Source organism: Ciona intestinalis, chromosome 10 (assembly GCF_000224145.3).
Source record: "Ciona intestinalis chromosome 10, KH, whole genome shotgun sequence".
In the NCBI taxonomy this organism is placed as follows: domain Eukaryota; kingdom Metazoa; phylum Chordata; class Ascidiacea; order Phlebobranchia; family Cionidae; genus Ciona; species Ciona intestinalis.
This window is the reverse complement of record NC_020175.2, coordinates 4,346,484-4,361,794: the sequence shown is the minus strand read 5'-3', so window position 1 is coordinate 4,361,794 and position 15,311 is coordinate 4,346,484. Positions and strand designations below refer to the sequence as shown.

The 15,311-nt window shown below is 38.2% G+C and overlaps 4 protein-coding genes across 8 annotated transcripts in view; 2 read left to right on the top strand and 2 right to left on the bottom strand.

The window, feature by feature from the left end:
• The window catches only part of ets (Ets protein), a 32,813-nt gene extending 26,145 nt beyond the window's left edge, over positions 1-6,668 (bottom strand). Inside the window, exon 1 of one of the 3 annotated variants that reach the window (XM_026836217.1) lies at positions 6,526-6,668. The gene's annotated coding sequence lies outside the window, so the exon portion shown is untranslated. The remainder of the gene's footprint in view (positions 1-6,525) is intronic. The other 2 variants (XM_026836219.1, XM_026836220.1) reach the window with 2 other exon arrangements.
• On the top strand, positions 2,566-9,971 carry fli/erg2 (transcription factor protein). 2 transcript variants are annotated; one of them, XM_026836223.1, is made up of 10 exons: positions 2,566-3,963; positions 4,299-4,392; positions 5,035-5,153; positions 5,673-5,896; positions 6,585-6,788; positions 7,223-7,303; positions 8,334-8,381; positions 8,626-8,815; positions 9,073-9,205; positions 9,519-9,970. In XM_026836223.1, the coding sequence occupies exons 1-10, from the start codon at positions 3,749-3,751 to the stop codon at positions 9,930-9,932; spliced, it is 1,722 nt and encodes a 573-aa protein (XP_026692024.1). In that variant the 5' UTR covers positions 2,566-3,748; the 3' UTR covers positions 9,933-9,970.
• A 1,319-nt stretch (positions 9,972-11,290) lies between these two features.
• LOC100180217 lies at positions 11,291-13,516 on the top strand. The gene is made up of 2 exons (XM_002123040.3): positions 11,291-12,032; positions 12,480-13,516. Exons 1-2 carry the CDS (start codon positions 11,872-11,874, stop codon positions 13,246-13,248), a joined length of 930 nt encoding a protein of 309 aa, XP_002123076.1. The 5' UTR covers positions 11,291-11,871; the 3' UTR covers positions 13,249-13,516.
• The window catches only part of LOC100177866 (sodium channel protein type 4 subunit alpha B-like), a 28,429-nt gene continuing 26,562 nt past the window's right edge, over positions 13,445-15,311 (bottom strand). For both annotated transcript variants that reach the window (XM_009861768.3, XM_018813839.2), the window contains exons 31-32: positions 14,613-14,775; positions 13,445-14,331 (exon numbers count right to left, since the gene is read on the bottom strand). In XM_009861768.3, the coding sequence (XP_009860070.2) occupies positions 13,607-14,331; positions 14,613-14,775 (888 nt within the window). In that variant the 3' untranslated portion in view covers positions 13,445-13,606. The remainder of the gene's footprint in view (positions 14,332-14,612; positions 14,776-15,311) is intronic.

The following is a 15,311-nucleotide window of genomic DNA, read 5'->3' as shown; positions in this document are numbered from 1 at the left end:
TTACGGCCACCAATTTTTCTCATGTTTCGGGAATACGTTTATGAAGCGTTTTTTGGGGGCTATCAAAAATGGGTCTGTTGATTGCCTCACCCACTATTTTTTTGACATTTCAACCATTCTTAATAATGTACGATTACAAAAAAAGGTTGTCTGAAAAAGGGTTTAAAATTTGGGCCACCATAAGGCCCTCCATATTACTTCCTATTTTTGGAGGTCTGCCACAATAAAAGGCGAAAAACATTGTAGTATATAGACCCACACACTTAAACATGGCCTGGTCTTGTTTTTACTGTGTGCAAAACAACACAGTGTCCTTCAAACGCGAGTGAATATTTTTTCTACTAATGACCCCAAACTCTAGGGTGGTGTTGTCTTATGGCTTTTACCGTGAGCGTTCATTCACAAAATGCTTATCAGTTGGAGAATCAAGACACTAAGGCCCCTACACGTTACATTGTGACAAGCTACCATATCGAATGTTTGCATGGGCTTAGTGGTATTGAACGCACTAGTGACAATACAGTAGCTAGCAAAAAGATCTTTTAAAGCGATACTACCAAGATCCAATTTAGAGTTCAAAAAGGTCATCTTATACTAGAAACGGATTCAAAACAGTTTGTTAAATCGTAGCTGAGACACCCAACAGCGACAAGTACAGCAACGAAACCCAAAGCTACATAACGACAAGCCTTGCTCAATTAGAAAGAGATAAGCAAACATGAAGAAGCACCTTAAGGCTGGACACAGTGTCTCTGACCGTCACCTTAACCCCGATCTTGGGCCTTGATAAGGGTCGTAACTTTGTAGCAGTCTTGACCTTCTGTGCCCTGATGCGCCAAATTGACAAAGGAGTAGCCGAAAGTCTTTTGTAACAAGTGAAATGGCTTGTTAACTGGACAGAACACTTAAACTCTGCCGTGAACTTTATATTTAATGAGTGTCTCGGTCAAGAGGGGGGCCAGGGGTTACTATGGACGGAAGTTTGAGTAAAATTAGACCACCCTATATATCAGGAGAACGGGTGAATAAGTAAAGGGAATTGTTGACTCCCTAAAACACGTTTATATAGTAGGGTGGGGAAAGATGGGACACTTTTTCATTCTACTTTCTCGTCCTATTTGGTAGTAAACAAAGAACATTCAAAGAAATATAAACCGCATTCTCATGACTTCCATAGACTGTTGTTGTTTAAAACACGATCAGGATATCTGGATATTATGTGCAAAAGGTGTCCCATCTTACACCACAGTGCTACATAACTAACAAGTTTAAAAATGCTTTATTAAAAATAGATCCAAAACTACATTACGTAATTTCAGTTACACTATACTGTGGGATAATGTAAACACCGTTGGTACCTTTTTCCTAATCGTAGTTTCAACACTTCATTATTTTAAAGGCGGATGTGGTTATATGTTCTGTAGAATGTTTTATTACAAAATGGACCAATAAAAAAAGAGACTATCTTGTCTAAAAGACACAAAATTACCGGCGCAATAAACACTTTTGCTTCAACAATAACGCAAACAGTTTATATTCGTCGTGTGTTTAGTTTAATAATAATTGTAAACTTATTCCAATTACATCATCGTCCGCGTTACAGTAAATTCAGACGAAGCGGGGCGAACAAAGCTTATTTAAATAAACGTTCGATGAAGGGTAAAATATTAAACCCCGGCTAGACATGCGCATAGGACAGAGGAACCCGATGCCTGCTCTTCACTTCCGTCGTGTCTTGAACTTGGAATTTTATAAAGTTGTGAACATGGATTTTTATAACTTTTACTTTCAATTTATAGGGGTGGGTATGAATGAATGAATGTATGTAACTTATTTCACCCCGCGTGGCCGGAAAACGACAGTCGTTATAACTTATAACACGGGTGATAATACACCTCGTGTCAGCTTACGAGTTACCATGTATGTTACTTTGTGGGTGATTATTTTTTTGTAACCTGTTTATCTCTGGCGGGAAACAATGGTCGTTATAACACGGGAGTTGTGTTTTATACAGCTCGTGCCAGCTTATCACGTGTGTCAACTTAGTGGGTGATTATTTTTTCGGTTTACAGTTGGCATTTTGGACAACATATTACACTAGAAAACATATGCATCCAAAGGGAAAATGTCTGGCATATAAAACTGTCATTGGAAAGTCTGAGTCTAGTGGAAATAAATCCACAGATACACAACGGTTCTTTGTTTTATAAGAAGAATAATTCTACAAAAAAATCTACCGGAAAATCTGAATTATATACCGGTATTCTTAAGACTCTAAAGATACTATATGCTAACTAACGGAATATATGTCTTATACGGCACGGTAGGCTATACCGTATTCCAGTCTTTTCAGCTCAACATGGAGTTTTGGTGCTGAAATTTAATAGGCTACCTGATTCTCGTAACATTTTCGGAAACAAATCGTTATTTAGATCCCGAAATTTCAAAAACATTCGTTTAAAAATGTAAAATTTCCGATAAGAAAGTCTTATTTAAACATTTTTTTTCGAAATATTCGTTATTTAAAGTTAAACTATATTAAAACGATACTTTAACAGTACCAACAGATTTCGGTTCTGTCGGATAAACTACAACCGCAAGCAACATGTCGGGTCAATGCGTTATGAACTCATGGCGTTGCTTTCAACAGATACGGTTTCTTTCTCCTAAATTTTACTTGCTACTCTCGTTTCCACTTTCGTGCATTGACCCAGGTGGATAAGGGGGTAGTTGGGTATTTTTAAATTTGGAGCTAAAAATGGGGAGCGTAATGCTTATGCTTGAGTATTAGTTAAGTGGTTGTTTTTCGTTAGGTAAAGTTAGGACTTATTTTTAGAGAAAATATTAAATTTGTTTCCATACAAAATAAGCGAAATTTTATACCTTGTAGGTTAGGTTTTTGTTTTATGACAGTTTTTCAAAATCTTTTTTCACGTATTTAAAGCGTATTTAAAGTATATATTACAATAAATGTATCAGTTAGAGCGGTAGACAAAGGATAAATGTCAAAGACAATAGAGTTTAAGCGCTGGCGACTTTCAAAGGACAAAATCTGTATCGGAAATGGGATGAGACCGTGACAGGAGCTCATGTACCAGCTAGGTAAAGCAGATTGGGCAAGTCATTCAGCTAAAAGACGTGTATAGAAAGCTTACGAAAGCAAAATAACAGATTTAGAAGTAATCGAAATTAGCTATACAGTATACAAAAAACACTGACATTTTAAACGGAAAGGGGCTGAAAATTTGTAGTGAAGGAGTATACAAGCTTAGCGTAGCTTAAAGATTATTGTATAAACCGGAAAATTTTATTGCAAAGTAATTGTTTGTTTGTTGTTACGCCTTGTTGCTTACCGGAACTCAGATAGTGTACACGCGGTATATTATTTTAAGTAGCGTTAGTACAACGGATGTTTTTTGCTTTGGAGCAATTACTATTTCCTATACAACGACCGCTACATGTTTTACGTGTTTTTGGTAAACAGTTCGGCTTTTTTAATCGCGTAGTTTGAAATTTGTTGACGGTATATATATGCGTATACGTGCTGTAATAATATATTTTTTTACTTTTAATTCTTTACGTAACTTTTGATTGCGAAATTACTTACAGATGATACATGTTATATGTTGATTTTAATTACCCATACGCAAAAAATAATAACCAATCAGAAGGCAAAAATCGTAACAAAAATTTAACGTAAATTAATCAACCATCAAAGAACGAGTCAAATCACAACTCCGAGCCGGAAATGCAGCAGCATATCTCCGCCACGGCGGACTGTTTGTCCCGAGGTCCCCATAAACCTCAAATACACCCACACAACAGCAGCTTGGCATCAAACGATTCCAATCCAGTGGCCCTGCCATCGGTTTCCGGGGCCATATGGGCAAGACCAAACAACAGGGTTAACGCGCAGTTGCCAGCGGACAGTCGCCCTTCAATCGGCAAGACAATAGACCCCAGGTGAGGCCACTGCCCGATAAAAACATAGGCCTTGTTTTCAGGAAATGGTTTCCAGCGTTAACGCGTGCGCTACTATAATTATTAAGGCGTTAACTGACGTGGGGGGTCTAATCAGAAACAAAAACAAGCCGTGTGAAAACTGATCATAACAACTGACCGTCGAATAGAAGTGTAAATTTTGATTACAATTTAATCTATATCTGGTATAACTTTTTAACGACCTAAATAATTAGCCGAGCTAAAGCCTGGAAAAACCTTGGCCGAAAATTGTAAAGCGAAAAGAGATGCATTATTCTATTTAAAAAATTAAATATATATATTTGTTCTTTTTTCAGCAGTCATACAATGCATTACGATAGCTCGAAATCGTTTTCTACTTTCCATTATCCTGACACCACATCTCGTTTGAACTACGGACAGCATTCACACGTAAGATGTTATATAGTAGGGTGGGGGAAGATGGGACACATTTTCATTCTATTTTCTCATCACATTTGGTAGTGAACAAAGAACATTTAAAGAATTATTAAACCGTATGCTCACGACTCCAAAAGACCGTTGTTAATTGTTTAAAACACGATTACGATATTTGGAAATTATGTGTTAAAGGTGTCCCATCTTCCCCCACTCTACTATAATAATATTTTTACGGCTTGAAATAATTATTGAAACGACTTGAGAATTTTGTAACCACTGCTGCAGTTTGGACCCGAATTTTAATATAGTGAAACATAAAAGCAAGCAACTTTTTACGCGTGATAAAGTTTTAGTTGTATGTATACTGTATGGCGTTTTCTGAAAATGAATGAATGGTATAGTCGGGTGGGGTAAGATGGTACATGTTTTAATTTTCTTTCTCATTCCATTTGGTAGTAAACAAATAGTGCTTATAAAATTATATAACCGTATCCTCACGCTTCTCTAAAAGTCCGTTGGTAATGGTTTAAAACACGATCAGGAAATATGGGATTGAGGTGTTATTACTATCTCAACCCATACCCACACTACTATAGATTACAACGTTTCTTTTAATGTACCGAATAGCTTTTTGTCTAAATTTAATTTTTACAGTGCACATATTCAAGCCCAACAGCCCCGGTAACTTGGTTCGACCCGAAACTTAGCACCGCTGTTCAAAGCGACGGAAACTCCCATTTAAATCAAGGGGTCAAGCAGAGGACTCGTAACAGGTGAAATACATGTTGAGCAGCTATTTCCGCGACGTGGGGAAATTCACGCTTAATATAAATACGAATATAAACCGTATATAGCAAAGCGTTGAGTGGCAGCAAAAAATAAAATTACTTTGATGTGTTTTTGATGTACCGACAACGAAACGACATTGATATATAATTCATAGCCAATAAATTAACTCATACTACTCGCATACTGGACTGTTTTGGATTTAAGATATAAAATATCAGAACAACACACATCGGTGTTGTAAGTATCGCAAATTTACAAATGGACCCAAATATTTATGGAAAATATGGTCCTCAGTTTAGAACATTTTTATCTCTCTTATAACAAGGTCAATAATGTATGTGGCCAATTTAAACGGATTCCATCAGCAAAATATTTTTAAAAAAACGATAAAAGACGTTTGCAACCAAAAACCACAAGAAAATGCTTTTTTTTTGTTTGACCATGCTAAACATCTGGAATCACGTTCAAAAACCTATATATGTTAAAATTTCTATCATTTTTAGATCGACTTTACCGGTGGATTATAGTAGAAAGAGATCTTTGTCAGTGACCACGCCGCACAATGAAACGCCTACGCCACGAAAACGTCGCAGCCTCGGCAGCGTCGCCGGACATTTTGACAAAATGGCGTTGGGCGCCGAAAACGCGGCGACGATGGATTCAGGGCGAAAAGTCCAAACAAGCGACCACCATGATACGAAGGAGTTGGAAGTATTCGTACCGTCAGGTATTAATGTTTTTTTGCAATTTAATTATCCCTGCGTGGCGGAGCATATAAGTGCAGTCGATCTATAACACGGGTGTTCAGTTTTATCCATCTCGTGCCCGCTTACGAATTACTCCGTGTGTAACTTTGTTGGTGATTGTTTTTTGAAACGACAATTATATGAGGTTTGGAAATTTAATTGTATGATAGCATTTCGTATCTAATTTGTCGGCAATGGAGTTATATCTAACAGCAAAAATATAAATCACAAACATATTTAATCGCTGTAAAGTAGCATTCTGTTTTGTTTGTTTTTTTTTTAAAATACCTTTATTTTAAAATTTTATATATTTTCATCAAAACTTATAAAGAAAATTTTGTGTTTAAGACTGACTGTTTCGTAAATACTCATTATTTCTATTTTTCGGTATCAGAAAAAACGAAGTCAAATTACATAAAATAGCACCAATCGCGGGAACCGAATAAGTAAACTCAATCTGCAAAACTAAGTATTTTTTACGAAACTTTATGTCACACAGCAATAGTAAACTATTTTGCTCGCATAACGAGTCAGGCTGACTTAAATACAATATACATGACAATTACAAACGTTCACTATATCACATATACTACAAAATCATACCACTTACCGCGATATTTATTTATAGGCTTCTATGTAACAAAACCGATCATCCTGTTGTATTTGCAGAGCTAAGTTCTTGGACGAACTCTCACGTTGTACAATGGTTAACATGGGTGGTTCACGAATACAAGTTACAGAAAGTGGATTGTAGTCGATTTAAAGGAATAACTGGAATCGACTTGAGCAAGATGACGGTAAAAGACTTCAAGAATCTTACTTCGACAGAGAAAGATGCGGATGTCTTTTTCAGCCATCTGCAATATTTAAAAGGTGTTGTGAACGTTTTTTTGTTTCAAAATTGGGTTATTATAATGGTATAAGCAAGATTAAAAAATCTGGTAGGACACGTTACTATTTATGAGTGCCGTCTATATAGCGCTATAATTCTCTAGCGGACTGTTGTTTGGCAATAGTTAACAAATTGTTTTAATAAAAGGTTTAAAAGAACGGAATACGTCTTAGGTTATATATAATAACGGCCCTATAGCTGTAAAATGCATTACCTACAAAGTTACATTAGTGGCAACTCATATAACCGAGTACGAAGTGTATGAAACAGAAAACCCATGTTATAACGACTGTCATTGTCACACGAGAGTAAATAAATTAGATTCGTTTATTTATGACCATGAATAGTCTGACATAAAAATTTTGATATAAGAATGAGAAAGGTTATATGTTTAAAGTAATTTTTTTATTTTTAGGAAATCGAAAGCCAGCGTCACCGAAGGCAGGCAACGGCGCTAAAACAAAGTCGGGTCAAGCGTTGTCGTCCAAGCTTGAAGGTTAGATGACATTTATCGATAAGCTAATTTAGTGTTTACAAGCGCCGTCTAGAGTCGTCGGTGATCTTGCTTGTCAAAACGTTGATTGCTATCTCAAGGCTTGAAGTATTTTGGCTGAAAATTTAGCCAAGTCGCTGGGTTAAGTCTGGTCACTATAAGGACGTCTGACGCCTTATTAGTTGATAAATTGTTATTTGTTTTAACAAACCTTTTTCGGCGGGATTGGCGTCTCCAGAGGTTTAGGTGATGCTTGAAAATTTGCCAGAAGATCGTCTGATAACTCAGTGTGCTTTTAATCTTTGACAAAGAACTTTTAGACCACTTGGTTTAAAGATACGAGCCTTCAAACGGGTTCGTGCACTGTAACCTTCTGTCTAGTTGAGGTCATAATGTTAGTTCATGTACAGGAAACTTACACGTTGTAAAACAGACTAAAACATCTATGTAAACAAAAACAGCGGTCAATATATGAACTTAAATGGCGATTTCGCTCACCCGCAAATACTTTGGCGCAACCTTCAAATTGAACTTAGCTATCCTGGCATATAGATCTTCCAAACTCAATGATAAGCACGTACAAGCTTCACGGTGGCTTAAAGAAACCTCTTAAGAATCAAGTTCATTATCTATGCCACAGTTTGTGTTCTTACCTTGCTAAAACATTCCTGCAAAAACTCATGAAACTAACGGTAAAAGCAAAGGCCCGCGTTGTAGCATTTGCTGCCATAAGCATAACAACGCTGCAAGCGACTTCGCAAACGTGTTTCTTGATTAAATTGTGACCACGCGTTCAGAGCGTCTGAAGCGCTTTTTGTTTATAATTATTGCTCGTGGGGTAGTAATCAAGCTAAGACGAAATTCGGCCGGCAATCTTAACTAAAATGATTTAAGTTCGTGTCTTGTGTTGATCAAGCACAAAAACATAGCAGACAATATTCAATACAAAATAGTTATAATGTGTGCTATACATTCTGCAACTTGCAATTGGAATGAAAAATCTTTGCTCATTTTGATATAATTCTATTTTTAGATACATACACACTTCTTGGCCCGCTTTGCACGAAACTAAGCAAGCAAGGTAATCTACACTCTATATCTGTGGTTCCGTAGTTTAATATATATGTCTTTAATACTTTAAGAACTCTTATCTTCTGACACACGAAACTAAACAACATGTAAGTTTACCCAAAAATTGTTCTCGAAACAATAAAAAAGAATAAAACCACGGATAATGTTATCCCAACCTACTATAGGCCTACAAGTGACCTAAATATTATGCAAATTTACCCAAACGCGCTGCAAATTTAACTGTTGTTCTTTAGGCGGTGGTCAGATCCAACTGTGGCAGTTTCTTCTCGAGTTATTGAGCGATCCAGCGAACGCAACTTGCATTACATGGGAGGGAACGAGTGGAGAGTTTAAAATGGTGGATCCAGATGAGGTGGCTCGTAGATGGGGGGAGAGGAAAAGCAAACCTAACATGAACTATGATAAACTAAGTCGAGCATTGCGGTACGTAAAATATCGAAAAAGTCTATTGTACGTAGCTATTTATGGTTATCGGCAACCAAAAATGTGGGGTGCATTTTGGTTTAGGGTTAATTATCTGTGACTTGAAGGGCATAGTGCTTGGGCGGGGATGTAATAGAAATACGTTGTCACACGATCAAGATATTTAGATATCATGTACTAAAGGTGTCTCATCTTACCCCACAGAACTATACACCCGGCTGTTTTAATATAGGTTGAATTAGATACTTTACTTTTAGATACTACTATGATAAGAACATAATGACGAAGGTTCACGGCAAGAGATACGCTTACAAGTTCGACTTCCATGGTCTCGCACAAGCTATACAAATAACGAACAGCCCAGAACGGTTCGGATATACATACGGACAAGTAAGAAATAAATTATTAAATTTATTTATACGAACAACGACTGTCGTTATAACGCGGGTGTCCTGTTACATACGTTCCCGCTTACGAATTATCACATATGTAACTATGTGGGTTAATGTTATTTTTTAATGTATGGCTGCCAATTATGACAACCTATAAATAACCATTTGGTTGAAGCAGATCATAGGACGCAGTCGAAGCAGCGACGGGCCTTGAACCTGTCAATTCTGGGTTGAAGACAGGCGCGCTGATGACACAACTGCTTAAACTAAATTAATTCAAATCCAAGTTAAAATACATTTTCTTTACATAGACTCCAGCTGGTCTCCCCTCATACAACGAAGCAATCCACCAAATCAACATGATCCAACCATTAATGGACGACAAAACTACCCCGTGGTTTGCCGCTGTTGGCAGACACGTTGCGACATCTGGCGGTGCAAACGATTACCTAACAAATACGTTCGGTGGCGCTACAGGATATTTCTCTCAAACAGCTGAAATTCCGCATGAACATCATAGCTCGCCGTATTCAATATCTTCGCATATACAAAGTCGGCCGTATTACCACCAGTATTCATCTAATTTTTACCCAAACCAAGATTATCAATCCAGTCCTAATTATTACCCGTACTATAACAGGACGCATTCAGGCCCCATGTCAATGCAGTTGACTTATAATTCTTCGTTAGATTCTGGGGTTACAAATCAGATTGGAATGTACTAAAGCGTATTTTGTACATCGTGAATAAAATGTAACATATATTCGTTGACGTTTCAGTTAGTAAGGGTTTTTGTAAAGTCATTTTATGCCTCATTCCCTGATAAAGCCTTGCCGAATGGCGAGAGAGACGTTGAAAAAATATACTATACTTTTACCGGATAAGCCGTTAAAATATTATTTATTTAAAATATTAATTATACTAGCAGAAGTAACATCCCTGTAAATATTGTTTGTTTACTATAAACAGGGCGACAAATAATGAAGCATTGTCCGCAACCTGCATAAAACGTGACCCACATAAATAATCAACCTAATTCTTAATTACCGACTTTTTTGGGAATCACACTATTTAGTAATGCAAACTAATTATTTTTGTTTTAAGGTAACATATAGTATAGGGTAGGAAACGACGGGGGGGGGGAGACCTTTAGCACCTAATATCCTGATTGTGTTTAAACACTAATCAACGGTCTATGGAAGTCGTACGGTGTTATAATTCTTTAAATGTTCTTTGTTTACATCCAAATGGAACGAAAAAAAAGAGAATAAAAAGTGTACCATGTTACCCCAACCTACTAAATTCCAAAAATTGTGACCTCAACCTACTAGAAACATAATACGTGAACCAAACGACCGACATATTAGACAATATTTCTTAAGTTACCAAGTACTTGAGAATCACATTATTTGGTAATGGCCCAGCCACGCGTGTGTAATACTAAAACAGCAATGTCAAAGTCAATATATGATTGCTGCAATCTACAAAGTGATATTTTAAATCGTCCGCTCAGCTGCACGCTTGTAAAAACATAGGTCTGAGAATTTCATTTTGAACTGCTAATAACGAGGCCCCGCAGAACGACGAAAGTTGATTTAGTTCCCAGACAATATACCTTTCAAGTGCGCCACGATCGGATTATGGTATTGTTTGATTTCGTGAACAAATCGCGGCCGACCGGATAGAATATCGAAGTGTCTTATTACACAACTTAAATAACTTCAATAGACTGCGTTTAAAATACCGACGTTTAACCGCAAAGAAAATGTTTTGAGTTAATCCTTCAAAGGGCCATTAGCTTAAATGTCAATCATGCCGAGCAAATTATAAATTTCAAAATAAAATTAAACCTATATAGTACGTTATATTATACCAGAATTTTCAAAAATACTATTTATTTTTTAATTAAAAAATTGTAAATATAATGCGCCAGAACATTTTAAAATTATTTCATAGGAATTTCGTGACTGTTGACCTTCTGTTGCCCATGGTAACTTCTTACGTAATATGTCACGTGATACCGAGTTTTTACAAACGGGCGCCGGAAAAGGAAGTTTAAATTGGTTTTCTGGCGTGCGAGCTGGACAATGGCGAGGGGCGGAGGATCGTAGGGCATGGCAGGGCTATTTCAACACGACCATCGACTTCAAAAGGAATGTCGATCGTCTACAGCTTATCAAACCAACATGGCAGAGCATACCGACGTGATTATAATGTAGCGAGTGTTGGTTTAAGCGTCAAGGCGCGTCTGGAACGTTAGCGAAGTTGAAGAGCGCTCTGTTTCCCAGGATTGAAAATTTTACTCTGTATAAAGGCCACAGCCGCTTGACTACCTGCAGATGACCGATGATGTGCCTACAGGTCAGCATAGGAGAAACGAACGGTCAATATACATTTATAAGAAGTCAAAGCGGTCACGCGAAGTGTTAGCATAAGATCGCCCAATGCCCCCCAGAGTCTAAATAAAGTTGTATTCGTAGCGAAGGGGAGATTAGATAGGTAAACATACGCTCTGTGAAGATAGGGCTATAAATAACGTATTATGCCGACGCTAAGTGTGGGCAGGGTTTAAGAGGCCATGGCTCTCAAGAAAAATCATAAGCTTGAATTCAATTGATACAAAACTTATCGTTAGTAGGAGTTTAGGAGTAAGTTAAAACGAACATGCATCCACCGATTTTAGTCCCAAGTTTACTAGCTCGTAGAAAATCTTACAGTGGTACCTCCAACGTCACCACGGCTGATGACGTATGCGATGACGTGGACAAGAAGTTACGTCACTTCCAGGAGAAGTACGAACTACAAAAAGCGAGAATAAATAAAAGGTAGAAATTGTATGTTTAACACAAATTATACATATACATTGAATAGTTATTTCTGCCCTTTAAAAGTGATAGAATGTTATTGTCATTCTTCTCGCGTGGTCGGATAAATCGGGTGTTCGGTTTCATACACCTCGTGCCGCTGACGAGTTACTACGTATGTAACTTTTTAGGTGTTTTTTTTTGTATGACTCACAATTTAGACAACCCGTTACTGAAAACTGGGTTGGAGCAATTGCTGTCAAGTGTCTTATAGGAGGGCTATTTCTTGACTTTTTGATTGTGTACATAATTATATGGACGTATGCCCCTGCGATTCTAAAAGAGCGCTGTTAATTGTTTAAAACACGATCAGGAAGTGTGAGATTTTAACAATATCGCATCTTACGCCGCAGTATTATACGCGTCGTTGTTACATACTGCAATCATTAATACTGAAAATTATTGCAGAACTAAAATCGTGAAAAAGTACGAGTTGTCAGAAGATCTCTACTTAACGGACCATACGGTGGCGGAAGACGATCCAAGGATTGTCAGGTCGTTCAAGGCCATGACCAGGGTCCGTAGGAGGTCGGGGTTCGACGCCACCCTAGTGCGGGACAAAGTATGGGCCGCAAAAATGACAAAGGATTTGTCTAACGGGTTTCTTAAAATGGATAGGATAGAGATTGATAGGAACAGACTTGAAAGTTGCAGTTCACGGCTTATTGATGCGGAAAGAGCTACGCTGAATAAAAGGCTCACTCGTGCCAAGACAACTTTACAAATCCCACAAAGAACAAGGTCAACCAGCGATTCTGGTATTTCTAGTATTGAGAGCGCAAACCAAGAACTAGAAAAGAGTCTGGTCCGAATGAGTCGGTACGTCAGCGATCTAGAGGCAAGAGGGGGCTTCGTATTGCCGCTAACTGGAGAGGAAATTAAAACACAGCCTGATCCAGCATACTGCGAAGTTAGTATCGCAGACATTGAGAAAAATCGCTTGAACGAGGAGGAAGACTTAGGTTTGAACATGTTCCCGAAAATTGAAGGTGGAGATAGCGCAAGAAGGAGATTCCCACGTCGATGGTCAGTGATCGCATATTCGCCTAACAACAGCGGCTTCAACTTGAAATTACCGCCTATTTCGGCCACCTACGAGGACCGAGACGCCACGTCGATTCGGACGCTGAAAAGAGCGTTTTTCTCGGCTCCTACCGATCTGAACAAGCTAAAATGAGACATAAAATATCATTATCGCATCGGGTGAACTGGGTTCGAGCACCTGAGCAAATACAACAAGTTTTTTCAGCATTCTCGCTTGTTTCGATAAGCAACAGAGGAAACTAGGAACACAGTTTTCAACTCGAACAAGAAATCGAGGCAAAAGTAATACTGATGTATACGAATAACACAATGACCGCTGGACAATAAGAGGCGGTATGTATGTGGTATATTGTTCAGTTTCGTCCACTTCTTTGACTTCTGACAATAAAATAGTAAAACGAGTACTTCTGCGTGAGGATGTGTCTTCGCAGAACGCTGCGTGGGCCACGAGACAGTATAAGGCAAAGTATATTAGTTGTAAAGTATATAGATTAACAATGATTTGATTCGGGATCGTCACGATGCGGCACGGGCAGTTTATTCGAGCGGGGGCTTGAGTTCAACCAGCCGTGACTGTTTCCCTCACGTGACCGAACGCGCCGTGACATTGACAGCCACGGTGAAAAAATCTCGTGGCGGTCAAAACGACTGTTGTGTCTGGAATTGTCGTGTACAGTGTGGTGGCTTGCATTATTTTCCGTGAGTTGAATACGTAGCGAAATTGCGCATAAAGTCTTCAGTGTATTGACAGTAGCGTTACCTACTTCCCCGTTAAGTGTCCTCGGGTTTCGGCTGCAGTTGCTATTTCTGTTTCGGCTTGCTTTCAATTCGTCTTCAATTTTCAACCCATTCACCGGCCGCTCGGTGGCGGCAAGGGTGTATGACGTGACGTCAGAGGTGGGTGACGTCACAATTTGAGCAGATTTAGCCTGCTCATGGAAAGCGGGGAGTACGACCTGCATTTCTCGGGTCGGGTGAATGTCTGCTTTTGTCACAATGTCGTTTGTGACGTAACCATCATTCCGACTGACCTCAATCGTCAGCGGAGAAGCAATGACGCGATCAATGACGTTGTTAGGGGAGTCGTCGATGTTCATTACGTAATCGTATGTGTTGGTTACTTTCGTGCGGCTTTCTGAACGAAGTGAACCTCGACACTTACGCTTGTAGTAAGATCGGAGTTCAGACTCTGTCTCGTCGGTGAAACCGTCGGTACCTTGAAAATAACATAAAATAATTTCTATTTATTTCTATAAAAAAATTAAAAAATCTTTAAAAAAAGTTATATAAAGAAAGAAAAGATGGGAATCAACAGCAAAACAACAATTGTTAAAACAAGCAATGGATAAAAAGTCTAAAAGAACGTCAGGTAAAAAGTGTGGCTGTTTATTTATCATTGTTTATTGTTGCGTGGCGGGGCAACGACAGTCGTTATAACACGGGTGTTCCGTTTTGTACACCTCGTGCACACGAGCCAAATGAGTTACATTTACATACCTATAATCTTCTTTGTTAAAGCAGAAGCTACATCTAACAGGTATATCTCGCCTTCTGAATCCATGGGTATTCTCATGTTTGCGATATGGTGCTTATTTGGCTTCCGTATCCTCAACGGTCGATCAATATTATGAAGTAATTCACTTAACTCCGTCACAGTGAGCTAAAATATAAATACAATTTTCAGTCAGAACTACGAAAACGTAACCGACAAAAACATAGTCAAACTTATGGTATAAAAAAGATAGAGTAGGGTGGGGGGAGATGGGACACCCTTTCATTCTAATTTCTCGTTCCATTTGGTGGAAAACAAAGAAAATTCAGAAGCATATAAAGCCGTATTCTCAAGACTCTTTATTTGTTTAAAACACGGTCAGGATATTTGTATATTATGTGCCAAAGGTGTCCCATCTTCCCCCACCCTACTATATATATTTCACCTAAATGACATCGTCAGTCTTCACAAACGAAGCATAAAAACAATAAATGAAAAAAGGCAATTTAGCCGAATTTATTATAGTTTTAGCCGAATTTATTATAGTTTTGCGCATAATGTTCTGTTTTATATGGATGTGTGCAAAATATAGTGGGGTGGGGAAAGATGGGACACCTCCACATTCTATTTTTTCGTCCTAATTGGTAGTAAACAAAGAAAATTTAAAGAATTATAAAACTGTTTCCCTCATAGACCGTTGGTGA

What these genes read in the sequence shown, in the direction of transcription:
- LOC100180217 (XM_002123040.3), top strand. Translation starts at nt 11,872, where the DNA reads ATGCATCCACCGATTTTAGTCCCAAGTTTACTAGCTCGTAGAAAATCT. An exon ending in AAAGCGAGAATAAATAAAAG is followed by an intron (nt 12,033 to 12,479) that starts GTAGAAATTGTA and finishes AAATTATTGCAG; the next exon opens with AACTAAAATCGTGAAAAAGT.
- fli/erg2 (XM_026836223.1), top strand. Translation starts at nt 3,749, where the DNA reads ATGCAGCAGCATATCTCCGCCACGGCGGACTGTTTGTCCCGAGGTCCC. An exon ending in GGAAGTATTCGTACCGTCAG is followed by an intron (nt 5,897 to 6,584) that starts GTATTAATGTTT and finishes TTGTATTTGCAG; the next exon opens with AGCTAAGTTCTTGGACGAAC. An exon ending in AAACTAAGTCGAGCATTGCG is followed by an intron (nt 8,816 to 9,072) that starts GTACGTAAAATA and finishes CTTTACTTTTAG; the next exon opens with ATACTACTATGATAAGAACA.